Raw genomic sequence first — 27,935 nt, 5'->3', positions numbered from 1 at the left:
GGCTATTCTTCTGGCTCTTGATTCAGCCTAAGTTCGAAGAGCACAAGGTTGTTCTAGAAAGGGTGTGTGGGTAACTTATCCCAGCATTTGATGTTCCTTTATTCTTTTTTTTTTTTTTTTCCTTTTTACTGGTAACAAGAGCCTGAACTGGTCATGCTTTGGACTGATGCCAGTGTGCCTGGTAGCCATTACTCCATAATACTTAACATTTATGGGTGATTGCTAGGTGCCAACGTTGTACGGAGAGAACTTTCCACGGACATCCTGTTAAATCCTTAGAGGCTGACAACAAGGTAGGTGTGATTATCATTTCCATTTGCAGGTGAGAAAACTGAGACTCTTAATTCAAGCCTTTTGATTTCAGAGCCATTGTCTTCGCCTGTGTTCACTATTGCCTGTCTGGCACGGGTCAGAAAGGGCTGGTTAAAATTCAACAATACCTAGAAGTGATCAGTTCTATGCAGGAGAACATGGGGGGAAATTCAAGCCAGGCCAGGAAGGTAGAGAGGTAGGGCAGTTTGTACTGTTGGTAGAAAATCAAGGCTCCTAAGACCACCAGGCAGGAATGCTCACATATGTTCCTAAACAAATAACTGTTTCCTGTCCTAATGTGTCTTCAAGATGGACATGTTGTGTTCTTTGTGTCACTGATCTATGGTTTAGATCTGGATTCTTCCAGCTGCCAGGGGAGGGTGTGCAGTAAGTGTCCACGTCGGTGTCAATCATGTCATGTATCTCATCTCCTACTCTCCCTACAGTTTTCACTGTTGCTAACATAACCAGGTCCCAAAAGCAGGGGAATTGTCTTCTGATGAGTCACACTGATACGGACACATGGCTCTCAGAGTCAAGCTCCAGGAAGGCAAGGAATTATCCTATTTGCCTCCAAATCCCTAGCTGTGGGACATGGAAGGTGATCTCTGTTTATGTATTGAATAAAGAATGTTTCAACTTCATGAAAGGGCTGTGTGGGAGGCAAGGCAAGGTGTCTCTCTCCCTTGAAGTCATTTGTCTAATTCATTGACCGACAAACTAGACAACAGGGAGGCATGGTTTCCAGGTAATGTGTTTTGGTGAAGCAGTGTTGAGCAGGAGAGATGGGAATGTTTGGAGCTTGGCTCTGTATAACGAGAGCAGCTGGGGAAGGCTGCCAGGAAGGTGGACTTTCATTCTTCCTGTCCACTCTGTAGGCTCTACTATTCTCCCCTTCTTCCCCTGACATTATTTTGTTGTTGTTTTTATTTTTGTTGCTGTTTTGTTTTTTTCCCTGTGGCTTTAAAGAGACCGGTCCATTTGATTAAATAAGGCTAAAATCTCCAGTGTTAGACCGTATAACACATATTTTTTTTCATTTTTGCTCCACTGATCTCTTCAAACAAGCTTAGGAAACAAATCTGCGTGCCTCTGCCATTCCCTTCTAATCATCTCCCCATTTCTGAATGTGGAAAGTGGTCCACACTTTCTATCTCCATCTGTCTGTTGTTCCATGACTAGTTTTTCAGATGTGGAGAGATAATTGGACAGAGAGCACCCCAAATGCCTGTCGTGGTCCTGGCAGGGGCTGAAACCAGGAGCCAGAAACTCAATCTTGTCCACAAGTGGCAGGAACCCATCACTGCTGCCTTCCAGTGTCTGCATGGGCAGGATGCTGGATCAGGGGGCAGAGTTGGCACTGGATCCAGGTGCTCCTGTAGGGACACCAATGTCCTGGCTGACACCTGTTGAGCTACATGCTTACTTGGCCCAGTAACTCGTTCTTTTCTTTTTTTAGATTTATTTTTATTGGAAAGGCAGATTGACAGAAAGAACGAAAGACAGAAAGATCTTCCTTCTGCTGATTCATTCCCGGAGTGGCCAAAATAGCCGGAGTTGGGCTGATCTGAAGCCAGGAGCCAGGTTCCCTCACTGGTGCAGAGTCCCAAGGCTTTGGCCATCCTCGACTGCTCTCCCAGACCACAAGCAGGGAGCTGGATGGAAAGTGGAGCAGCTGGGACACGAACTGGCACCCATATGGGATCTGGGCACATGCAAGGTAGGATTTAGCCACTAGGCCATTGTTTCAGGACCCCACCGAGTAACTCTTAATCCAATGAAATTTGTTTTCTGTCTCTGCTCCTAATACTTCACTAAAAATTCTTTCCCTTTCTTAGAGTCAAATCACTTTATATAAAACCACTAGACACCCTCTAATATTTCTTTCCTTCTGTTTCCTTTATAAATAAAACTCTCTCGAGCTTTATAGGTAACTAACCAAAGATATTTTCCCAGCCTCTAGTGCAGCTGGATGTGGGCAGTTGGCCAGGAACTGGGGGCAGATGTTGGATTTCCCAAGAGAACTGACTGTTCTGGCCTCCTCTTTTTCTTGCTGCAGGTTGGAAGCAGTCTTGGAAATTGGTGTCAAGATGGTAGAGTTGGCATGTAGGGTTGGCAGAGCAGGCATGTGGGGGTTGGCAGAGTGGGCATGTGGGCAATGGGCATGCTACTCTGCCAGCCCCAGACAGTCCCTAGAGTTTTCCATGAGAGAGAAATAAACTGAGGTTGTTTCCTTCTTTTTGTCTTGGGAGTCCTTTATTACAGCAGCTGATCAAGCACCTTAAGAAACTTCCCTTCTATTCAAAGAAGAATATGTATTTATTGTAGAAACTTGATGATAAGTGAAAAGACAAGAATACTAATGGTTCCTGTTGATCCTTCCTATTTTTCTGATTAATGATTCCTACAATCCTGGGTTTGACGCTTTTCATTTCTTCTACCTACAATTTTAGGCATACTCCAGAACTTAGTTCTTTACTCTCTGGTCTCTTTAGACTCTATTGCACAAGAGAAATCCTGGAGCAATAATGGGTTACAGCTGTTCATTTATTCACAAAATTATTCACAAAAAATCACACCAGATGTGGTTCCTAATCCCAAGGAGATCACAGGCAGTAAGGGGAAGGGAAATGTAAATATTAACAAGCACTTTCATTGTGTATGCTGAATATCTTGATGGTGTAATGCATCTGATTGCAGAGGAAGGCATCGAATTCGGGGGGTGGGTCTTTATAATGCTCCACCCACCTTGGGAGAAGATGAGCCTGGGGAAATAAGGTGGGAAGGAGAAGAGGTAGGAGGAAAGAGAGGCAATGTCAAGTCAAGAGATCCAGTAAGAGACATTCTAACTGATCAAGCCAGAACTTGAATCTGACTCCAAAACTCACACTGCCTCTAACATGCAATAGTAAGGCTCATTTTTTTAAAATGAATGACTTCCTTATTTATTTGACAGGCAGAGTGACGGGGTGGAGGGACACAAGAGATCTCATTTCCCAGCCTTTTTCCTCAATCCAGCATGTTCCCTCTCATTATCCCCAGGTTGCAAGTGAAGGAGGGAGATTCGGTGTGCTTCGCTACGGCTTGCTCAGGATCATAGCCCTGGTAGGTGGCAGGGCCAAGAGCAGAACACAGGTCAGCCTGGGTCCAGGGCTCCCTGACTGCACTGCACTGAGGTGGGGTGGCAGAGAAGATAAAGGCCTGTGTCATAGCCCTCTGCGGGAGGAGCTTCTGGGCCAGCAGGTGAGAGGAGGAGTAGCCCAGCACAGCCAATGATACAGCCATGCCTGGGAGTGAGGCTGGGAGATGGGGATTGTTACTTTAGGCTGTGGTTGAGAGATCCAGAGAGCCATCTTTCAAGCAGGGCTTGACTCCTTCCTGTGAGTGCAAACACAAAACAGTGGCACTAGAATCACTTCACTTCCCCAAACTCTCCCTCCCGGATGAATATATTTGTTACATAAAATTTACTGATGGGCCAACATTGTGATGCAGCAGGTTAAGCTGTTGCCAGTGTCATTGGGAAGCTATATGAGCACCGGTTAAAGTCCAAGCTGCTCTGATCCAGTTTCCTGCTAATGTGCCTCGGAAAACAGGAAGAGGGAGAGTGGGTTTGAGTTCTGGCCTTCTGGCTATAACCTAGTCCAGTTCTTGCTACTGTGGCTATTTGGGGAGCAAATGAACAGATGGAAGATCTCTTTATCTTGGTATCCCTCCTTCCCTCTGTTAACTTCGTGTTTCAGATTAATCAATCAGTCTTGAAAATATATGTATTGAGCTGCAGAATGGGCATAACCCTGTAAGAACTCTCAGTTTTGGAGATGATACATTGTTAAAACATGTGAATTCATTAAATATTGTCCATATTTTTTGTAACTGGTATATTTTTGACTGTTAAAGGTATTTAATTTATGAAACTATCAAACAGTCATAACATATTCTCATTTGGGGACCCAGTGAGGCTGCTGTGTATAGTTGTATGTTTTATGTACTGCACAAAGGCAGCTGGCTGATAGGTAAAAAGTGTTAAAATCTATCCTGCAATCCCCATTTTATTTGGTGTAAGTAATGCTCCACATTACAGGGCTGTCTCACTCCCAGCAAGAGAAAGGATGTGCAGCATCCTTCAAAAAAATTTGTATGAATTCTAAAGAAAAAAATTTTTTGGAAAATTTAATTATTTGAAAGGTAGAGTCACAGATAGAGAGAGAGGGAATGGGTGGGGAAGAGAGAGACACAGAGAGAGATCTTTTATTTGCTGGTTCACTCTCAAAATGGCAGTAAACAGTCAGAACTGGACTGGTCTGAAGCCAGAATACAGGCACTTCCTTCTGGTCTCCTACAGGGGTTCAGGGGCCTGATTTGGGCCATCCTCTGCTGCCCTCCCAAGAAGATAAGCAGGGAGCTGGATCAGAAGTGGAGAGGCCGGGACTTGAACCAGCATACATATGGGATGCCAGCACCACTGGCAGCAGCTGAAATCTTCACACCAAAGTGCCACACCCCCTAAATTCTCCTATGGCTAGCAGTGACTGCGGTTCCCATAAATGATGATGATGCTACAGCAGCCAGGTAGGGGTGTATTTTTATATGTCTGCTATAGATTATAAAAAAACCATGGAGGGGTTATTAAATCCTACATGCCATTTAAGATTAACTCAATAATGAAGTCATTATATTATCATTATAAGATCTGTTAATGAAACCTTTATTGAGTCTGTGTTATTACATAAAGACAAATTGCAGTCAATGGGATAGAATTAAATCATTCTGACTCTCAACTTCATAATATTTTGCATATAATTTCAGAGGTTTCACAGACCATCTGAATTCTCCTTGGGGGGTTTTTGGACTGTACATGTACGCAAGGAGTCAAACGTATTAAACAAGTGTAACATAGTGCTTTCCATACACCTAGGCCTTGTAAGAGCTGATCATATTTTGGCTTATAGGCAATTATGTAATACCTGACTGCTGAACAACACATCTTGGGAAGTGTTGTTTTCAAAACACCGTTCATCATTTAACACCCCCTTCTGAGAGGTTTCAAATGCCAACCTGGCACTTCTAGTTTTGAATGCTGTTGTTCCGTGAACAAATGTTCACCATGGCTTAAATTGTAAGGTGCCTCGTATAGGTTGGCTGAGTAAGGTTTTGCTGGGTGACAATGATCTTACTTTAGATCCCAGAGAGATGGAGGCATTGGCTCTCCCCTGCTGTTTTCCCTCAAAGGCAGGTCCAATACATAACCCCCTGCAGACTTTTGGCTCATAATAGGGTTTGTTCTTTTCTTTCTTTCTTTTTAGATTTATTTATTTTGTTGGAGAGTAAGATTTACAGAGAGAGAGAATCTTCCCAAGTGGCTGCAAGAGCTAGAGCTAAGCTGTTCCAAAGCCAGAAGGCAGGCGCTTCTTCCGGATCTCCCATGTGGGTGCAGGGTCCCAAGGCTTTGGGCCATCCTTGATTCCTTTCCCAGGCTACAAGCTGGGAGCTAGATGGGAAATGGGGCAGTCGGGACCTGAACCCGTGCCCATATGGGATCCTGGTGCATGCAAGGCGAGAACTTTAGCCCCTAGACCAAAAGAGTCTTGTGACTACCTGCTCACTCCCCAAATGGTTGCAATGACAGGGCTGGGCCAAGCTGAAGCTAAGAGTCTGAGATACTGCACAGGTTTCCCATAGGGGTATAGGGACCCATACAGTTAGACTATTCTTCACTGCTTTCCCATGCACACTAGCATGAAGCTGGATTGGAAGTAAAGCAACCAAGTCTTGAACTGGCATCCATATGGGACAGCTAATTGCTGCTGCCTCATAATATACTTCTAACACAGTGTCCAAATATATTTTTGATAATAATGTAATCTGGTAGCATAAAAAAAAATTGTCATTTTAGAAGATATCTGACTTGTGCTGCTTTTTGGTCAGAATTTCATTAGAAAACGAATATGCAATTTTCAAAGCTGAAAACTACAAAGAAATGCCTCCCACATACAAGTAAGGCCAAAAAAATATATTTTGAGGTTTAAGGATTTAAACTAAATTTGCCACTCTATCCTTTCTTAAACCGGGATTTCAAGTTTTGCATTTAAAAAATTACATAATACAACTGAAAACGTAACAATAGTTTTAAAAAATTTGAATAACATTACTATTTGACAATACAATTCCTTTAAAGTCTAAGATATTTATTGGAAAAATGGAAAGCTGAAAACCTTCAGCACGCAAATCCTGAACATGTGTCACACTGACACAAGTGGCCAAGGGGGCTGAAAGAAACGGGATCAAGGCAGGGAGGGGCCCAGAGGGGCCACTTCTGGCTGGAACACAACGGTAACCCAAGACTCCTGCGAATTAGCGCCCAGATTCCCATGCGACAAAGGTAACTGTGGAATCAGAGGGGCCTCAGTTTTCATCAGACTTGCTGTTTACTGGTGGTATGACTCTAGGGAAGTTGCAAAACCCCTCCACGAGCCTATTTCTTCACCTACACAGCGGTAAGGCTGCTCTTTCCTGAACTGGCACTGGGCTGCTGCAAGAATGACCTGAATTCATGCGAGTGCACACTCCTCACGGAGGTTAATCTCACCCTTCCTTCCACTTTTGCTCCACTACCTTTTTTTTTTTTTTTTTTAGGATTTACTTATTTTTATTGGAAAGGCAGATACACAGAGAGAAGGAAACAGAGAGGAGGATCTTCCGTCCGATGGTTCACTCCCCAAGTGAGCGCAACAGCTGGAGCTGAGCCATTCTGGAGCCAGGAGCCTCTTCTGGGTCTCCCACACCAGGGCGGGGTCCCAAGGCTTTGGGCTGTCCTTGACTGCTTTCCCAGGCCACAAGCAGGGAGCTGGATGGGAAGTAGGACTGCTGGCATCAGAACCAGTGCCCCTCTGGGATCCCAGCACTTGCAAGGCAAGGAATTTAGCTGCTAGGCCACCGCACTGGGCCCTTGGTCCTCTACTTTTAAGAGACCTGCTCAGAAACACAGGGAATACACTTCCTCCTTAGGCACACATAGGTACTATCTACCCTCGGCCACTGCATACTGATCTGTACATTGTTCTGTGTTGAAGGGACAGTAGGACTGTACTTTGCAAGCTTTAAATCCCTTTTCTAATACATGCCAAGGTACTGCAAGGCTACTGGAAGACCCAGTGTGGTTCAGAACAGACAGACTGCACTTTATCTAGCGGACTTTGTTTCTGATGGGGAAACAGACAAGTAATCAAATAGCACAGTCCAGTGGCAGGCGTTGTGGCACAGAGCGCAGTGTGATGCTGCATCCCACATTGGAGTGCGAGTTCGAGTCCCGCCTATTCCGTGCTCCTAATCCTGTTTCCTGCTGATATTCCTAGAAGTGCTTGGGACCCTGCCAACCAAAAGGGAGACTCAGATGGAGTTTCTAGATTTTGGCTCTGGACTGGCCTAGCCATAGTTCTTGTGGGCATAAACCACAGAACAGAATATTTCTTGGTCTCTTCGTCTTCATCTCTGTCACTCTGCCTTTTAAATAATAGTTAAAAAAAATGATGCTATGTATAATTACTGGAATTTGGGAGAAGGCAAGGTAAAATTTAAATCAGACATGTGGCAAGGCTCAGAATCTGTGGCTTAAGGGATGAGGAGGAGATTTTTGTAAGAAGATGTCCTGGGCAGAGAAGTGCTCTTCAACTTTTTATCCTTGCGTTTAAGCAGTAACTATCACTCGAATGCTAAGTGCCATGTGCCATTTTGGTACTGATGAATAGCAGTGAATAAAACAGACCGGATCTCTTCCCATGATTCTAACATTTGAGTAGGGAAGAGAGATAATAATGATTACACTACAAGAGCATCAGGCAGTTGAGATGCGCTCGAATACTTCAAGTGGGGAGGTGTGGCGGTGGTGGCTGGGTACGGAAGCTGCTTGAGAACGCAGAGGGGGAAGCACCCCCTCTGGGATCTGAGTGGCAACTGTAGAACTCAGGACAATCACCCCAGGCAGAGGAGGGTCTGTCACATGGCACTGTTGTGACCAAGCAGATGGAGGCAGAGTCCTCCATGGCATTCTTTCCTGACTAAAACAGTAAAGCGTGGCTAGGCTGAAGCTCCCTTGCCTTGGCCCTGGGCTTCCCCTTTCTTCCTCGTATTTGTAATCATTTGGTGACTCAGTGTTTGGCATCTTGTCATTTCTTTAAACACACTACAAAACAATATGTGGAGTTGAAAGCCGTCTGTCCCATGAGCAACACGACCCAATTTTTTCAATACCTGTATTGATCTGGAACTGCAGGGTCGATGTAAAACTATGGGAAGGTGCTTTTTCTCAAAGTATCTCCCAGAATTCCCTACCCTGAAGGTTACACTCCATGCATCTAATGTATAGTTTCTTCCTTCCCTTGACCCAGAAACACTTGCTCAATAATTATTTCTCAAAGGATCGTTCAGGGGTGGCATTTGGCATGACGGTGCAGACGCTGGTTGGCATGCTCATATTCAGTCCTGGAGTGACTAGGTTTGGGTCACCGCCCAGTTCAGACAGCTAACCCCAGTTTCCTGCTGAGGCCAGCCCTGGGAGGCATCAGTAATGACTCCAGGAGCAGAGGCCCTGGAAGCCACGTGGGATCTCAGGTTGGCTTCGGCAGGACCCAGGCCGACTGCTGTGAGCATCTAGGAGGCCAAACAGTAGATGGAACATCTCCCTCCCTCTCTCAAGTAAGGTAGGGGAAAACAATCCCCCACCCCCGGCCAAAAAAACCAATCATTTAACATATACTGACCTGACTTGTATACCCCAAGCAGCCCCCAGGCTGCTAGAAGCTCCCTTCATCCAGGCCCCAAGGTCGAACTCTAAAACTATATTTATTTCAGAAGCAAAGTTACAGAGAAAAGGAAGAAGAGACAAAGAGGGATCTTCTGTCTGCTGGTTTATTCCCCAGATGGCTGCAATGGTTGGAGCTGGGCTAGTGTGAAGCCAGGAGTCAGGAGCTTCTTGGGCCAGCCTCTGCTTTCCCAGGCAACTGGCACGGAGCCAGATGGGAAGTGTAGCAGCCAGGCGTCCAGATGGCACTTATGTGAGATGCCAGTGCTAGCTCCGAGGTGCTTAATATTTGTAATAGTTAATGGGAAACAATAGCTCTTTCTGAGCAATTATATTAAATCTGTTGTGTAATAAAGTGGGGGCTATTTAAATAAATATGGCATCACTATCTCGCCTGAATCATGGACAAAAGAATGGGAAATTCCTTAAACTTTCCAAGGGAACCATTTGTGAGTGGAAAGAGGGAAGAAGGCAGGGAAGAGGAGAGGGAGAGAGGGGGAGATAGATACACACACACACACACACACACACACACACACTCTGCTATGAATGTTGGAATGTCAACATATGGGAAGGTAATAACAGTACAGAGAGCAGCCAGAGGGAAGACAGGAAGACAGCAAACTGTTGTGGGAATGCTGGTCTGAGATGCAAGTGGGACCTAGGAGGAGGCAGCTCAGGTGAGGTGCTCAATCACCCTAAGAATAGATCCTAAATACATGACAGACAAGTGTTGTAACAAGGAAGACGAGCTCTGGAAGCATCCTGAGCAACAAACCCCAAACACCGCTGCGATGATTGATATTTATAGCTCCTGTTTGTTTCTCGGAAACTCTTATCCTAAATCGACCTCCTAACTGGCAGGTGGAACGCTACAGCGTTCTTGTACACAAACCCAGAACACGAATTCACCAGATTTCTGGACTAGAACAGGCGCTAGCCAGGAACCACACAACTAGTTAAGACACAAGCCCGCATTCTGGGGAGTGGGAGGCCAGGCGGTACAGGGGGTTCCATCACAGGCAGTAACTCAGCCACCGAAACCACGGGCGTGTCCAGGGCCGGTAGAGCCCCTGCTAGGCCGCGGGGAGGTAGGCAAAGAACTCAAAAGAAGAACGTGCGACTCGCCAGAGCGGCCACGAGGACGGCGCGGCCCCACGATGGAAGCGGCCTTCGGGAACTCCCCCGTGCCCGCCCTGTGACTCATCCCCGGTGACGAACGCAGCCCAGTCCTAGGCGGGAGCCCACGCCGCGGCAGGGGCAGAGAATGGGCCGGTCAACCCGGGCAGGCGGAGCGGGGCGGAGCGGAGCTGCAGGGCGGCCCTCGTCCCCCGCAAGGACCACGTTTCCCAGAAGGCTGTGGGGCCACGAAGGCTTGTCCCGGGAGCGCGGGAAGCCGACGGGCTGCATGGGAGTGGTAGTTCGGCGGCCCGCGCCTCCCGGGGAGGATTCGGGTGGGGAGATGTGCGAGGATTGGCTCGCCAGTGTTCGAGTCCCGCCTACGGCGGATGACGACAGCCGACGGTCCTGCTACTTAAGGCGTCGAGGCCTCGCCCGCCCCGCCTTCGCTCCCGCGCTAGAGAGAAACATGTATCGTTTCCGATCACAGCTCTTCACGGGGATTTCTGCTGCCGCCACCGCCCACTCTTACCCCCGCCGCTTCTCGCCTCTCTTGTTAGCCCAAGACTCGCCTCTCAGCCGCCCGACGCACAGACGCACCAGTAAAAAGTGCAGCTCTATCGGCTGATCCTCACTAAGCTCCGACTTGAGGCGGCACCGGGCGTCCCACGATGCCGAAGAACAAGAAGAGGAACACTCCCCACCGCGGTGGCAGTGGCGGCGGCGGCTCAGGGGCAGCGGCGACGGCGGCAACAGCAGGTAACGCGGGTCTCCCTGGCGCCGGCATCTCGGTCGCCGGCCGGCCGGCCCGGCGAGCTTCCCGGCTGAGGGAGCGATGGGAGTTGTAGTTCTTTCACTCCTGCAGACATTGCGACTCCAGGGCGCGTGGCTGGGCTAGCGAACTGCGGTTCCCAGCGTGCTTTGGGGTCCTGGTCTCGCGAGATTTGGGTCTGGCTTGCGAGCCCGACTACTGGGCGCCCGGCCTTGGGAGTGGGCAGGAGTGGGGTTCCTGGGCACGGGTGTGTGCGTGGTGACCTGGAGCTGGCGGGACGGGAGCTGGCCTTAAAGGCTGTGGCGAGCTCTCCCTTGGCGAAAAGTGGAGCAGAGCCGTGATTAGGGCTCATGCTGTCCCCTCCTCGTGTCTGACACACCCCACCCCGGGCTCCAGCGTGGAGTTCTCGGGAATGCCAAACGTCCGGCGGGTTTGGATGGGCCCTTGCGTCACGCGGCCTGGGCAGGAGGGACGAGGGTGACGCAGAGGCTTTGGGGTGGCTTCGCGTCCAGCTGCCTTCTTGCGCGTGTGCCGCGTGTCCACTTGCCCAGGCCGAGGCGTTGGCGGCTTGGGGACCTTACCCCACCCTAGTCTAAGCTCGCTTTTCGGTGTGGCACCTGCGGTGGTCCTCAGGCCCACTGCCACCCGCCGAGGCGATCTCCGACACCCCAGGGGCTGCAAACATGTTTTGCTTTGTGCTACATTCCGTGCATTCTCTGCTGGGAGGCCCGGTTAGGTGGGGGTGGTGGGCGCTCCCGTTGCAATTGGCTGGAAGTTTGGGGCTCTTATGCCCCGACTGCAAAGCTGAAGGCTGGCTGATGCTTTGCTTGGGTATGCGTAACTGAATGTGTGCTACTGCCTTACTGGCTAAAGTTACAAAGCGTACTGGGAGACACTACAGAGCTCAAATTAAATAGTAAACTGCTGAAAATCATTTACTGCAGTAGTTCCTTTCGTCGAGATGATGGTGTTAAATAGTGGCATGGTACAGCATCGGAGCTAAGATTGGCTGTTAGATTTGTGGACACAGTCGCCGATTGTTGACCCTCAGGATGATATTCCTATGTACACCGGAAAAATAAAGGTGCCAGTTATCAATGTCAAACGTGATCGTTGGTAATGACCTGTGAATCACGAACACGTGTTTCCCATCAGAAGCTTCTGGCAGGCTGCCTGCCTTCCTCATGCATGTTTATACTGCCTTGGCTGCCGGTGGAGTGCGCTGACCTCGCCTCAGCAAGGGCTGCTGCTGTCTCAGGTTCGTTCCAGTTTAGCATGCATAAGCAGATGTGAACGAGTTCTTTTACTAGTTTATAAAAACATACGTCCTTTGACTGTTGTAGGAACTTTACACAGGTTGCCCCTTGTATTTGGAAATGGGGGAAGTGTGGTCATTGGATTGACTTCTTTAACAAGTTGCACCAGGTGAAGTCTTTACATATTCAATTAATAGTTGAGAAGACAATATGGTTACAAACTTTAGCTCACACACCGCTGGTTGATGTTTTTAATGACATCAAGAAGGGTTGGGTTTTTTTTTGATTTGTTTGTTTATATAAAGGCAGAGATATAGGGAGACAAAGAAAAAGCCATCTCCCATCTGCTGCTTCACTGCCCAAATGGCCAGAAGAGATGGCTGGGCTCTGCTGAAGCCGGAAACTCCATCTGGGCCTCCTATGCAAGTGGCCAGGAGCCCGGTGACTTCAGCTATCTGCTTGTCCCAGGCACTGCAGCAGGGAGCTGGGTGGGAAGCAGTTGGGACTCACCAGTAGGCCCTCTGGGGTGGATGTCCAGGGTGCTTAACTCGCTGTAGCACAGCACCCACCCCGGGAGTGGGATGAGCTTTTCAAATAACCAGCTTCCCTTTATCTCTGGTATATTTAAGCTCTGTTTTTAAAGTTAATAGGTCTAGGAAGCCAGTAAAACTGAGTTCTTACCAGGTATACCTAACTGTGTCACAGTGCCACAGTACCGCAGCACTTATTGTAATTTGAAGGCTTTTTTAAAATAGAAGATTAATTAATTTATTTAAAAGGCAGAGTGACAGAGATCTATCTTCTGACTCCTGGCTTACTCGCATTGACCTGGTCTGGGCCCATTGACCACCTGGTCTGGGCTGGGATGGCGCCAAGAATTCCATCTCTGTTTCCCACGTGGGTGGCAGGGCCCAAGGCTTGGGCCGTTGTCTGCTGCCGTCCCAGGCACAGTAAGAGCAAGCTGGATCTGAAGTGAAGCAGTGGGGCTTGAACCTGGGTTGAATATGGAATGTTGCTCTTACAAATGGTGGCTGCAGGGCCCGGCGCGGTGGCGCAGGTGGTTAAGGTCCTCGCCTTGCACGCTCAGGATCCCATATGGGCGCCGGTTCTATCCCGGCAGCCCTGCTTCCCTTCCAGCTCCCTGCCTGTGGCCCGGGAAAGCAGCAGAGGACAGCCCAAAGCTTTGGGACCCTGCACCCGTTGGGAGACCCGGAAGAGGCTCCTGGCTTCGGATCGGCATAGTATCGGCCGTTGCGCTCACTTGGGGAGTGAATCATCGGATGGAAGATCTTCCTCTCTGTCTCTCCTCTCTGTATATCCGCCTTTCCAATAAAAAAATAATAAAAATAAATCTTTAAAAAAAAAAAACAAATGGTGGCTGCACCACAGCTTTGGCTCTGAAAGAGCATTTTTTAGAAAGAACCAACATCCTGTTGGTGAGTCATGTACAAATTACACCTTAGAGTGCCGCCCCTTTAATGGCGATTAGAAACACAATGTGTCTGACGCAGGTGTCAGGAGATCATGCCGGGCTCTCTTAAGCCCCTCTTCCTGTGAGTCTTAGAAAGAAATCACCGAAGCTGGTTAGACAAGACCTGAGTTAAGAATGCAAAGGAATCCCCGAGATAGACTGACCATGGAAAAAAAATGGGAGTTGATATTTGAGTGAAATGCTAATGGGAGTGGTCAGATGGACACTCATTTATTGCTGTGACTTCGGCCCATAAGGCAATGAGTGAAGAAAGAGCCAGGAACAGAGTATGATGTCATAGATCTTTGTTTATCTCTGCCCTAAGCACTCCTGGAAATGTTGTCATCTTGACATTACTTTTAATACTTTACTGCTTTGATTGTCACAGCTTTCACATTGGGCAGATTTAAAAATGGCATTTGCTATGTTAATAAAAATACACTAAGTTCTGTCTTTAATACATATTTTTTGAAAAAGACACCTTCCATTACAAAAAAATAAAATAGCAGCCTGAAACTTAGGAGATTAAGAAAAGAAAAGCTTAAGGTAGAAAATGAACATGGGGATCTACTGGTATTTGGTGCAATCTTTGATTTTACTGGGGAGAGAAATTGGACCCTACAGTGTATAGGGCCTGGAGGCCACTGTCGGGGCAGAACTGAGGACTTAGTTAACTTGGTGGGCAGTCATTTCATGAATGCAGAAGTCCCTAAGTGATTATGCAGTTTTCCTTAGTGAAGTAGGAAGATTATAATTTTGAAGATGATTTTATTGTTTTTTTAGTAATGCATTAGTATTTTTAAGTTATTTATATTAGCACCTTTTTGATAGGCATTGGTGCCAAATCAAAAATTTAGCCTTTTTTCCTTAGTTCAAATTTTCTGTAAAAACTTCTCTCTTGGCTTCTGATTGGCCCAGCTCTGGCCATTGTGGCCACTTGGAGTGAGCGAGCAGATGGAAAATATCTCTCTGTCCTGCTTTCTGTAAATCTGACCTTTAACCAGACCTGATATGGGATGCCAGCATGCCATGCAGTGGCCCAGTTCATTGTGCCACAGAGCCAGTCACCCCAGTTTTATTGCTGATCCAGCATCTTTGTAATGTGCATCGTAGCCCTTGGATCATTGTCAACCGCATGAAATTCTCAGGTGGAGGTCATAGCCCTGACTTCAGTCTGACGTCATCATGGTATTTGTGGCTATCTGAAAAGTAAATCAGCAGATGCAAGATCGTTCTCTTTCAAATAAATAGAAGTAAATAAAATAAAAAGTAAGTTTCAATTTTTGGGCCTGGATTTCTCTGAAGTAAGTTACATGTCAAGATTTCTGTCCCTTTCCTCGTTACCCAACAGGTGGTCAGCATCGGCATGTTCAGCCTTTCAGTGATGAGGATGCTTCCATAGAAACAATGAGCCACGGCAGCGGCTACAGCGATCCTTCCAGTGTTGCTGAAGATGGTATGCCTGTTAAACTTGCAACTTTTAGATGAAAAAGTGCTTAAAAGTTCTTGTAGCCAAGATATACCATTACTCCCTCTGTGGAGGCTTTTTTCCTATTTAAATGATGGTGATTGGGTTGTGTTATTCGTCAGGACCAGAAGTCCTTGATGAGGAGGGAACTCAGGAAGACTTAGAGTACAAGTTGAAAGGATTAATTGACCTGACCCTTGACAAGAGGTAAGAAGTGTTAAAAATTGTCTATTTGCATGCTTCGTATCAGTTTTGTTATTGTTTAGTTTTGTTTTTCTGATGCAGCAATGTGTCTTCCCTCAGCTTGATTTTATTTACTTTGGGTTTTTAACGCTTGTTATTTCTTTAGACTTTTAAATGGATGGTAGCATTACTGGTTAGCAGTAGTTCTGACTTAGTGACATGAACACGGCGGTGTTTGAGTGTAATTAAAGTCGATTTGTTGAACTAAAGATGACCACTGCACTTTGCTGGAGACTGTTTCCCGTTGGACATGGAAAATGGCAACACTGCTTTGTCTCCTTTGCAGTTGCTCTAGACCTGACTTAAACCGCAGGAATTGGAAAGCCCAGAAGAGAGTAGCAGGGTTCTGCCTTTTGCAGCGTTCACAGTGTGAACTTACAGAAATGTGTAAAGAAACTGTCTTGGATTTTGAAACTGTAGCATGTAGCTGTTTAAAGCTGTGACCTTCAAACTAATAAACAAAAGCTTATTATACAGTGTATTATGTGCTGTAAAAACTGAAACTTTTTCAATTTAGCAATTGAAAAATTGAAAATTGTGGATGAAAAAATAATATCGAGAAATGGTTAAAACTTGATGACAATTTAAAGAAATTTGATGAAAAGCATTTAGAAGGAAATAAGGTCTATTTTTAAGAGTCAGACTGACATGTTTCTTTTCCCATCTTACATTTTGTTGTGAACAGTGCAAAAACAAGACAAGCAGCTCTTGAAGGTATTAAAAATGCACTAGCTTCAAAAATGCTGTATGAATTTGTTCTGGAGAGAAGAATGACTCTAACGGACAGCGTTGAGCGCTGTCTGAGGAAAGGTAAGGCCTTGCTCGCTGAGTCACTGCTACAGAGTGATGAAGGACCTTCCTACCTTCTTTGCAGTGGCATGTGCGAAGGTACTGGAACACTAACTTGTGACTCCAACACCTGACGGATACACCACGCTGTTGTAACTGAGAGTAAGACTGGCCAGGAGCTTCGTTTATTTGGCAGCGGGTTGAAACAGGAAAGAAGTGCGGGTAGATTGTCGTCCTTCACTGTATCAGAACAGCTGACTGCTGTTCTCGTCTTATGTTACCAGAGCTTTATTGCATGTCTTGGATACCAACATAAAGTTTTACATGAAAAAGCTATGCTCTTTATTTTTCCAAAATTGAGAAATTCTGTAGTTAGCTAACTCATTTTCCCCTGCATTTATTGGAAACATGCATCTGTGATAGATTCCTTTTTCAGACTATCCCTTGGATTTGAATGCTAAGTTTTGTAGTAAAGATTCTAGAATTTACGTTGCTGTGGTAATGGAACTTTGAAGCATAAAGAAAGACCTGAGAGATTAAGTCTAAGGTTGCCAGATTTTCCAGTTTTAAGAAGGAACAAAAATAAGAAGCTGCACATCTTGCCAGTGTATTTAATTGCTAGTCAGAATGTTAGGAAGAGAATTACCTTTTACTATCATAATTACTTTATTAACACAAGAAAGTTAACATCAGGAATGTGGGAAGCATGCATGTTTCTTTAAATTCAATGTTTATTCTCATGTTGTCTCAAAGCGGATGGAAACTTTAGTCATGAACAAAACCCTGAATGAAAGAATAAAGGTTCAGGCTTCCACAACTTACTAAGGCTGTTGTTGATAGCAAAGCCAAATTTCATGAGGCAGTATAGTGGCTTTTAAGATGATTTCATTTGAAAGGTAGAGAAAGGGCCTGGCATAATAACCTAGTGGCTAAATCCTTGCCTTGCATGTGCTGGGATCCCATCTGGGCGCTAGTTTGTGTCCTGGCTGCTCCACTTTCCATTCGGCTCCCTGCTTGTGGTCTGAGAAAGCAGTCGAGGACAGCCCAATGCTTAGGGATCCTGCACCCCCGTGGAAGATCCAGAGGAGGCTTCTGGCTTCTGGCTTCAGATTGGTTCAGCTCTGGCCTTTGTGGCCATGTGGCGACTGATTCAATGAACAAAAGATCTTTCTCTGTTTCTCCTGTGTAAATATGACTTTCCAATAAAATAAATCTTTTTTTAAAAGTAGAGCAAGAGAGGAAAAGATAGAAATCTCTCATGGGGCACTTGAGTTCTCACGTCCACCTGCTATGGTTGGGGCTGGGAAGTAGCAGAAGCTGCAATTGGGAGCTAGAGAGCTGGAACTGGGACTTGAACCGGGTCCTCAGAAATAGGATGGGAACATCCTAGACAGCATGCTAACAGCTGTTTCCCTACAATGCCCACAAAATGCCCACCCTCTTCGGGATTGCTTAGCAGGTGCTCTGCAGTGAAACAGCCTGCTTTAGTCAGGCAAGGTGATCTTGAAAAATTCCATTCTACTCTGCCTGTTTTGTAAGTTTATAGTTTATCAGGTAGTGAGTTGTGTTTGCCCAAACCGTTTGAGGTATACAGGTCTCAAAAAGGTTAATTTATATAAATGGGTTTTCTGTTATTTTGAAAAAAGTCTTTGACTTTTAATCCATTATTTAGAAAAGTTTTGTTAGGGAATCCCTGAGGGATTACCTCTTCTGGCAGGAACATCTGGAATGCTTAGGATTCATTCAAAGACCTTGGCAACAAAAAAAAATTCATAGGTAGAAAAATGTTGTTTTGGTGCAAAGTGTGTTTTTCATAATGTGGAAAATATGTATTATGAAAAGGTATTTATGAATTTTAGTATTTTTACACTAAAATAAGCTGGCACTGAAATACCATTTTTCTGTGAGCTTTCTGCAGTTCGTTTGGTTTTTGTTGACCCATCGTACTACTCCCTTTGATAGGGACTCGTCTCCATTTCCCCCAAAGGAGGTAGAGTGCCTGGTGGGCACCATTTGTCTAGGAAGTGGTGGGTATGGGATTGGGGTGAGATTTGTTTCTTTCTAAAATTGTAACTTTACTTTCACTAATTTCTAGATTGTCAAAACCTGCTGAATGGCGAGAGTTTCATAGATGCTCTTTTACAATTAAGGAAAATCTGGGAAATTGCGATTTCAGTCAAGCAGTCTGAACGTAGCGTCTTGTCCTTTGTAGGGAAGAGCGACGAGCAACGGGCGGCTGCGGCGTTGGCATCTGTGCTTTGCATTCAGTTGGGCCCTGGAATCGAAAGTGAAGAGATTTTAAAAACTCTTGGACCAATCCTGAAGAAAATAATTTGTGATGGGACAGCTAGTATCCAGGCCAGGCAAACTGTAAGTATAAGACATTTAGATGTGCAGTATATCTAGCATATCACTCAGGCATGTGGGTTTTTATTCGTATTTTAATCTTTGCTTGTCTTTTAGTGAGTAGGGTAATATGACAGCTGTTCTTTTCAATTTCCTGAGACTTCAGAAAGTTTCCTAGGGGAGAATGTTTGGAGCCGTGGCTTTTTTTTTTAAATTTAATTTTATGTTATTATTTATTTATTTTTATTGGAAAGGCAGATACACAGGGGAGAGACAGAAAGATCTTCCATCCGATGGTTCACTCCCCAAGTGAGCGCAACAGCTGGAGCTGAGCCATTCTGGAGCCAGGAGCCTCTTCTGGGTCTCCCACACCAGGGCGGGGTCCCAAGGCTTTGGGCCGTCCTTGACTGCTTTCCCAGGCCACAGGCAGGGAGCTGGAAGGGAAGTGGAGCTGCCAGGATTAGAAGCAGTGCCCATATGGGATCCCGGTGTGTTCAAGACGAGAACTTTAACCGCTATGCTATCATGCCAGGCCCTTTTTTAAAAAATTTTAACTTTTAGTTTGTAGCAGATTCAATGTGATCTTGTAGATACAATTATAAGAACGTAATGATATTCCCTTTATCCTTCCTCCCTTCTTCCTCTTCTCCCTTGGCTTGAACAGTGACTTAAATCTCGGTGATTGGGACCCCCACATCCATGTCAGAGTTCCTAATGTGCATTCTGGGGTACAGCAGATGATGGCTCAGGTTCTAGAGTTCCTGACACCCATAAGGAGGTTGCATGGAGTTCCGGGCTCCTGGCAGATCAAAAGAGCAAGTGGGCTTCTCCTCAAACACTTGTGTTTCATTTCCATTCCTGATTTGAAGTTTGAAATGATCCAGAAGGCATCTCTGGCAGTTGTCATCATTAGGGGCGGTTAACTCATCCTTTCAGAATGATTTACTGACATAGATTAAGAAAATGACTCAATAATTTGGAATAGATGTAGACATGAAGTAATTAGTTTGTACACCTTATTCCCTTTGATTTTATACCCCAAGAGAAACAGACAAAATCACTTTCCAAAGGTCATATTGTGAGTTTGATGATAGAGTTGAGTTGACACCCGGCTGTTTTGACTACAAGGTTCTGTTAAGTACTCTATATGGGGCCTACTAGAGCGCTGTTACTAGGAAGGTCTCCATATTAAAATTATGAAGGCAGGAAATACAGAATTAATAAGGAATGAGATTATAAACAATAGCATCTATATGTGTTCTGTGACTTTTTGTTTTTTAGTGTGCAACTTGCTTTGGTGTTTGCTGTTTTATTGCCACAGATGACATTACTGTAAGTAGAGCCCTTTGATGCCAGTATCCTATTGTCATTTCTGGTTTAGGGTGGTGGTCTCATGTCCTGTTCTTATACGCTAGGAGTTGTATTCAACTCTCGAATGCTTGGAGACTATCTTCACCAAGTCCTATCTGAAAGACAAAGACACTAATGGTATTTGTGGCACCCCCAACACGGTGCTTCATATCAGCTCGCTCCTTGCATGGACGTTGTTACTGACCATATGTCCCATCAGCGAAGTCAAGAAAAAGCTCGAAGTGTATGTATTTTGTTTCTTACTTTATGAAGACAATGGTTAATCGGGATAATTGGTTGCATTCCTGTAGTAATGTTTAATTATTTTTTAGGCATTTCCACAAACTTCCCAGCCTTCTCTCTTGTGATGATGTAAACATGAGGATAGCTGCTGGTGAATCCTTAGCACTCCTCTTTGAACTGGCCAGAGGGATGGAGAGTGTAAGTATATAATTGGCAAACAAGTCCCGAGGCCCACTCTTCCACCGTTACCTTCATGCTGAAAACCTGGACCTGTAACTTTAGAGTACAGCTAGAGGACCTGTGGTTGATTTCTCTGTTTCTTGGCAGTTTTGGTCTAGACCTTCTGAGAGCGTACTGCAATAGAAATTGCTGGAACACTATTTGAGCACTGTGCATTATACGTAATTGTTGCTGACCATAGAGCAGAGGTTTAGGGAACCTGCTTGTCTGAAACTGGTTAGGCTTATGCCACCTGCCTTCTCATGATAATATGTGACACATGGATGAAATATGAAGTCAGGACAGGTTTGGGATGAATCAGTTACTGTTGTCACTTCTCGAAGCCACAGATGGTAGTAGACTGGGACAGGAGCCTTGCTCTGCCCCCACCCCACCTCAATCCACTCTACTCATAGATAATGGATGGGGTGCTGATGTTTAGGACTGAAGAGCAAGTTTTAATGCTTTCACACCAGGGATCCATAAAGAATCCCAAATATATAGCAAATGAGAAACTAAATAAAGATATGCTATAGCTAAACTTTTGGTCAGTGACTTGATGCTTTCCACCCTGACAAAAACATTCTTCCACAACAAAAGTTTTTTTGCGTTTACTAGAGTTGCATGACAACGATTGATTCCAGACAGGGTTGATACAGTGGTCTAGGTTGGTTGTCATATCTAGTCCTTTGCATTCCAGTGTAGGCTTGCATTTTAGAAAAGTTTAGATTTGTACTGTTGATGTATATGAAGCATCCTTGTCTAGCCTCCTCCCGCCCATTTCATTGGCAAGATTTTAAGAATAGAGTCGGCTAACATTGCCCTTCTGTGAGAAATTGGGCTCACTTAGTAATCAGTTTAATTTTATTGAGCTGCTGCTGATTCCTCAACCAGGCACAGAAACCAGATGTCCTAGTTTTTAGTCTTGTTTCTTCTGACTAGAAGTGGTAATGTCATTTTTCCTTTGAAATGTACCTTACAAGCAAAGTACTAAAAGTTTAAATTGCACATGTTGAATTTTGTTTTCGTTTATCTTGATATTTCATATTTTTGTCTGTATCTGTGTTCTTTGACATAGTAATCATATGTAGGAGGTAAGAGAATTCATCTGAATATTTTTGCTTGGACTTAAATCCTCTCCAAGAACAAAGATGAGCTGTCAACAGGACAGAATCTAGTATATTTTTTTTTTCCTCAGTAAAACTTTTTACTTATGTGATCGTGGTGGTAGTTTTATAGGTATTAAGAAAAACTATCGTGTGGTGAGCAGTAGATTTCAGACTCTGTTCCAGACTCTACTTGACCCTGCTGTGTAGTAATGATTGTAGTAATGATTCTTCTGATTATTGGTAAGAGTTAGAATCTATTGGTATCTGGAGGCCTGCTTTTTATTTGTCCCATATTACACAACTTTATTGTACAATCATCCTAAACTCCCATAAGTAGTTTCTTGGACGCTGTCAGTGGGCATTTGTTGTTGTTGCTATGTGTAACATTTTCTTTTTAGTGCTCAAACATTTTATGAAACATGTTCTCAAAAACTGTTAATTTATTTTTCCTAGTTTTAGTGCTTTATTTACCCCAGTGGTTCACAGACCATGAACTCAATTGACCGTTTTTATTCTTCACTAAGATCAGCTTATATTGGAGTGCAGGGCTAGTTTGGGTTGTAGATTTTTGCTCTGGAAGGGGGTCGATGTGGAACTGTCTTGTACACTAGGATGTTTAGCCTGACTCAGCCCTGGAGCTGGGCCAGGCCTAGCACCCAGGCACTCTGACCTGTGCCCACTGGCCACGTGCCTGCCCCTGCAAAACTCTTTATTTCCCATATTTTGATGAAATTAAGTGTATTGAAATGTAAATAAAACAATATAATGAGTCTTTGTCAATTCCAACATGAGACTAAATTAGAACATTGGAAGTTAAAGATTTGCTGGAACAATTAATATACAATCTGAAATATTGAATGGTGTGATAATATCTTAACACTTAAAAGCTGGAATATTTATCACATTAATGTCAAGCTTGTTTTAACCGACAAAATTTTTTTCTCATTTCATTTTAGACATTAAAAAACAATCACATTTAGACTTTCTGGGATATCCATAGTTTAAAGATTGCTTAGAAAAAGAGCTGCTTATTTTAACAGAATAAGTTAAGTGATTATAACCTGTGGTGCAAAGAATGTTACAAACCTATGAATAGTCAACACTGAAGATCACTCATTTTGTACTCTAGTTTTGGTTGATTATGTTAAATGTGAGTTCTTTTAGTTTTTTAATGTGATTGTGAGAAATAGCTAGGGAATAAGAAGACCTGAGGAAAAAACCAGTGAAATGGTCGCCTATGTTAACCATGACAAAAAGGCCTTCAGTGTTTAAAGTCATAGCAAATAGATACGCATTTTGTAGTTTTCCCCATAAGAGATTAAAGCATCTTAACCACTTGTGTTGAGCCTGACTTCAATGCCATATTGCTTATTTGAAACATGTCAGCAATTCAGAACTGAGCAGTGTTTTCAATTTCTTTAATAATAACTGTGACCTGGTGTAAGAAGAATAATTGGAAATCTGGCAATGTGTGATTTTTGGATTGGAGAGCCAGAAGAGTTGAACTGTGTCAGTTTCCATGTATCTGTTTTTCCATAAAGTTCTTGGAAACCGTGAAAGTGTTTTTTATTCAGCAAGTGGCATTTGTTGACTGCATCTGGACATACTTAGAAGGGGAATGTCCTGTGGATGGTGTGTCATCGTGCACTCGGCACCTCTGGGTTTAATTTTTGCACAAAAATATAAATGTTCTTTGTGAGCCAAAATGTTGTAAATGGCTTCAAGATTTCTGTTGCTCTGTTCAGCTATAACTGCAATAGAGACTTGGGGGGAAAGAATCTCATAGTAGGACTGAACTGTTTTCTCCACCAGGACTTTTTTTACGAAGACATGGAGTCTTTGACACAAATGCTGAGGACCTTGGCCACCGATGGAAATAAGCACCGAGCCAAGGTGGACAAGCGGAAGCAGCGCTCCGTGTTCCGGGACGTCCTGCGGGCTGTGGAGGTGAGCGGGCCGAGGCTCAGGCCTCCGAGGTGCTCCTGGCTGCCCTGGGCGGGGGGGGGCAGGGGAACCATTCCTGTCCTGAACTCTTGTCTCAGCCCTGGCCCGTGTCCTGTCCTGAATGCCCCTCCCAGCTCTTGCTAAGGATCTTGTCCTCATATCTGCCTGCTCTTCCACTGGACTCCCTGTCCTGCAGCCTTGGCTTGAATGCACTGCTGAAACAAGGCTCTGCTCTTCCCTTCCACAGGAACCTAGGTATTTTAGAGTATTTTGGTTTACTGATAAATCAGCTGACATGAAGGGTACTTTTTTATCCAGAAACTCTCCTGAGGTGCTGGCATTGTGGTAGAGCAGGCTGAGCTGCAGCTTTTGGAGGCAGGATTAAATCCTGGCTGCTCCACTTGCAGTATAGCTTCCTGCTGATGTGCCTTGGACAGCAGTGGAAGATGTCTGGAGTGCTTGGACCCTTGCCACGTCTGTGGGAGACCCGGATACAGCTCCAGGTGCCTGCGTACCTGACTGACCTCACCCAAACCTGGCTGCTGTGGCTGTCTGGGGAGTGAATTACTGAATGGAAGACCTGTGTGTCTGTCACTCTGCCTTTCGAGACCCAATACCAAACCTTTGATAAAGCTCGTGTACTCCTTAGACCAGCAACTATGAAGTTTTCTTATTCCACTGTAGTTTTAAACAGTAAATTATCTCCTTTGTAAGGAAAAGTGGAACCTAAGCACTAAAGAACAGTAAGCTGCCAGGCAGTATTTGAAGCCACTGTGCAATGCCAGGTGATTGATTCCTGCTTAGCTGGGCCTTCAAGCTGAGCACGACCAGGCAGGTTTATGTGGTCTGTCCACATTGCAGATGTGGAAGCGGCTGTCTAAGTGTAAACCACATATCGATGTGTGTCTGTTTAGAGCTTGTTTTGCTCAGCCAAGGTCTCCTGGGACCGTCTTGGTGCCTGTGATGATTTTGTTTCTTCCATTGACTAGGAACGGGATTTTCCAACAGAAACTGTTAAATTTGGTCCTGAGCGCATGTACATCGATAGCTGGGTCAAAAAGCACACCTATGACACCTTCAAGGAGGTTCTGGGATCGGGGATGCAGTACCACTTGCAGGTGAGTGGGCAGTTCTCAGTGTCATTTACCGTACTGGCTGTATGTCTGAAATGCTTCCACTTGTTAGGAAATGTGAACTTTATTCTTGAAAGTAAAATTGAGTCGCTCTGAAATGATTCCTTTCTCTTTGTTAGTATGTAAGTGGGGTGGGATGCTACTGATGTCTTTGTACGACAACAAGTAGCTGCACAGCTTTCCTGGGTTCGAGGCATTCTGAGAAACAACGGAAACAAGTAAGCCGAGTCTGTGTTTTTAGGTTCCACAAAACCTCATCAGATTCACTCTGCTGTAGTAACACACACACAAACCCAAAAACTCATGTCTAACCCCGAGCCTTTGCACCTTTTTCATTCATTCCAGTCAAATGAATTCCTCCGCAATGTCTTTGAACTCGGACCCCCGGTAATGCTTGATGCCGCAACGCTCAAAACGATGAAGATTTCCCGCTTTGAGAGGGTAAGTTTTCTTTTCCTTTCTGAAAGAAGTAAGTGCAGCCCAGTGCTTTGGTTTGGCCTGTTGAAGGGTGTTGAGCTCTGTCTGCCTAGATGGGAGGTTGCGCTTTTCCATGACGTCATACAGAGCAGCTGGGCTGAGGGTGCAGAAACTGCACTGGGGGAGGGGAGGGTGTGGATAGAAATTTTACCCATTTAAGATAAAAATGATTTTATTTAACATTTCATGCATTCTTAATTATATGTGCCTGTTGCTATCAAGGTATAATCCGCAGAGCAGGTGCTTTTAGTGCATGCAATAGAGCAGCAAACGCATCAGTGAGATGGTGCAGCCATCACCACCCTTTTGTTCCAAAATATTTTTAAAGTCTTAGAAGTAGCAGCCCTGTTGCACTTAACTAGCAGTTCCTGCTGTCTGATGCCTGCCACCACACGCAGCCACCAATCGGCTGTTCGGAATAGTTGATATAAATGAGTCATCTACCGCGGGACCTTAGTGATAGCCTTACCTAGGTTGAGCCACTGTCTTGTCGGTGGCTGAATGGTACTGCATTGTGTGAACATTTATTCATTTGTCAGCAGCTGGGCATTTGGGCTGCCATCTCGTTTTGGCCATCATGAGTGGCACTGCCTTGACCGTTCACTGAGGAGTTTGTGTGTGTGTGGGGTTATAGAGCCAGGCCAGGAGTGGCGGGGTCGGGGGACAGCCCTTCATCCTTTTGAAGCACTGCCAAAGGGTTCCTCCGTTGGTGCCGGACCATTTTGCCTTCATCCCAACAGCATACATGGCCTCTGGTTTTTCCACACTCAACAGTGCTTGTTTTATAATTACAGCTGTCCTGGGTATAAGATGTGGAATAAGCTACTTTTAATGGAACTTTATTAAATACTAATATGAAAACTTTAGTAAATGTTAATATCGCCACATGCATTTTTCTTTTAAATGATTGCTTTGAAGAAATGTCCTGTGGGATTCAGGGTCAAATTAGGAATTTACATACAAGCTCCCAAGACACCTTTCCTGAGCTAGCCGATGACTTTTGGTCGCCTGCAGCAGCGCATGCGTGCATGAAGTATACATACTTGACAGCAGTGGCTTTTAGAAGTTTTAGATGTGTTGGTTTAGTTAGTATTAGAATGATACCCAAGGTCTGGTCTTTATTTCATTTGTTATTTTTTTATTTCATTCATTATTTTACTTGTTCAGGAGGCAGGATCACAGAGAGGAGAGACGGGTTTTATTTGACATCCGCTGGTTCTCTCCCAAATGGCTGCAATGAGCAGGGCCGGGCCAGGCTGCAGCTGAAGTCGGAAGCTTCTTCCTGCTCTCCCATGTGGGTGCAGGAACCCCCAGTACGTGGACCGTCTCCCACTGCTTTCCCAGGCGCTTTAGCAAGCAACTGGGTCAGAAGTGGGACAACTGGTGCCTCTGTGGGATGCCAGCGTAAGGGCGCTGGCTTTGCCTGCTATGCCTGTGTGGGTCACTTTGTTTTTATTTCAACTGACATGCAAATTAGACTAGTTCATATTATTTATGATTTATCTTTCTCTGAGATTAAATGCTGATGCAATTTGACATACTGGGATTTTCTTATTTAATTAGTAACTTACTAAGGAATAACCATTAACTTTACATGTTGATTTTCTCCATTTGTATATGTGGATGTGTTTTACAGATATTTAAAATATTTGTAGGGTTACATTCATTTTTTTTTTTTCTTTAGGGCTTTTTTTTTCCGCTTTTCCCCCTGCTTTAAACCTCCTAAGCGTAACTGATCCCCATGTGTTCCTTCATTGCAGCATTTATATAACTCCGCAGCATTCAAAGCGCGAACAAAGGCTCGAAGCAAATGTCGAGACAAGAGAGCAGATGTTGGAGAATTCTTCTAGGTTTTCAGCACCTGAAGATTTTAATTTTTGTTGTTGTTTTGCTATTTCTAATGTATATAAACTTTAGAGACAGTTTTTATCTTGGCTCAACTTAGTAATTTTTTGTACAAGGGGGTTATATTATAGTTTCGTGTACAGTATTGCAAATGGTGAGTTCTGATCATCGAGTACTGTGTGTAAATATAATCAGTAAACAAAATGTAATGTTTAGTCTTAACCTATTTATAAAAAGAGCAGAAATAACTATTTCACATGATTTCCTTATGAAAAAAAAAAAATCATAGCCAAGGTTTCATTTCTTATGCATGTGGTTGTCTTCTAATGATAGAAATGCAGCATCTAAACAGGAGCTCCGGGTGGTTTGGGGAGCTGGGGACTCTGGAGGAGCTGCTGCATTTTTCACTTGGAAGTGGAAACTAGTAATTGATGAGGAAATGAGGAATGACGCCGCAGCCGCCCCAGCCTTCCCAGCCCTCTGTGCGGCCAGCAGCTTGGCCTTGAGTGTTCACGGAGAGCCTGTGTTCCCTCCCGAGTGAATGAGACCTTGTGCTTTTGACTTTGAAATAAAGATCTTTTCACACCAAATATGCTTCTTTTCTAATAAAAGGAACATGATGGTATTGAGCTACAAAATGACCCAGCCACGGAAGGAAATGGGAGACAAAATAGTCCATAGGCATTTGAGTATGTTCAAATTGTTGAAAAAAATGTATCACAGCGTAACTGGATTTGCGTCATAGACTTTGAAAACTCGCGGCTTCTCGCCCCAGTGAGGGTTTTGTTTTGTTTTTTTTTTAATTGAAAGTATTTCGACAGTGTATTAACATTCAATAAGCTTTACAATTGAAATTCTGTAGTGCTAGTCATCTGTGTAGGTTAAGGTCCTGCTGTGGAGAGCAGTGAGGGTTGGAAACAGGTGCATGGGGAGAGCAGCATCAGAACCCAAACTATTGCTCCCATCCCATGTCGGCAAGGTCTGCAGAGCTCCGGCTGGGCTGTGGAAGTTCTGTTCCTGAGTTCCATTCCTCCAGTGT

General features: G+C 44.7%; 1 protein-coding gene across 3 annotated transcripts; it reads left to right on the top strand.

Annotated features, from left to right (window-relative positions):
- IFRD1 (interferon related developmental regulator 1) lies at positions 1 to 27,486 on the top strand. 3 transcript variants are annotated; one of them, XM_041002551.1, is made up of 13 exons: positions 1 to 293; positions 10,792 to 10,990; positions 15,082 to 15,186; positions 15,321 to 15,405; positions 16,127 to 16,251; positions 18,443 to 18,600; positions 19,858 to 19,908; positions 19,992 to 20,170; positions 20,259 to 20,367; positions 23,310 to 23,444; positions 24,431 to 24,559; positions 24,920 to 25,015; positions 26,812 to 27,486. In XM_041002551.1, exons 2-13 carry the CDS (start codon positions 10,903 to 10,905, stop codon positions 26,899 to 26,901), a joined length of 1,350 nt encoding a protein of 449 aa, XP_040858485.1. In that variant the 5' UTR covers positions 1 to 293; positions 10,792 to 10,902; the 3' UTR covers positions 26,902 to 27,486. The 3 variants fall into 3 exon arrangements, with proteins under 3 accessions (XP_040858485.1, XP_040858486.1, XP_040858484.1); XM_041002552.1 differs by lacking the exon at positions 10,792 to 10,990 and having other exon boundaries at positions 3 to 293; XM_041002550.1 differs by lacking the exon at positions 1 to 293 and having other exon boundaries at positions 10,673 to 10,990; positions 16,127 to 16,256; positions 18,448 to 18,600.
- Positions 27,487 to 27,935: the final 449 nt, after the last annotated feature.

This window comes from Ochotona curzoniae, unplaced genomic scaffold (assembly GCF_017591425.1).
Source record: "Ochotona curzoniae isolate NIBS_2020 unplaced genomic scaffold, NIBS_Ocur_1.0 scaffold_2476, whole genome shotgun sequence".
NCBI lineage: Eukaryota > Metazoa > Chordata > Mammalia > Lagomorpha > Ochotonidae > Ochotona > Ochotona curzoniae.
This window is presented reverse-complemented; position numbering and strand designations above follow the sequence as displayed.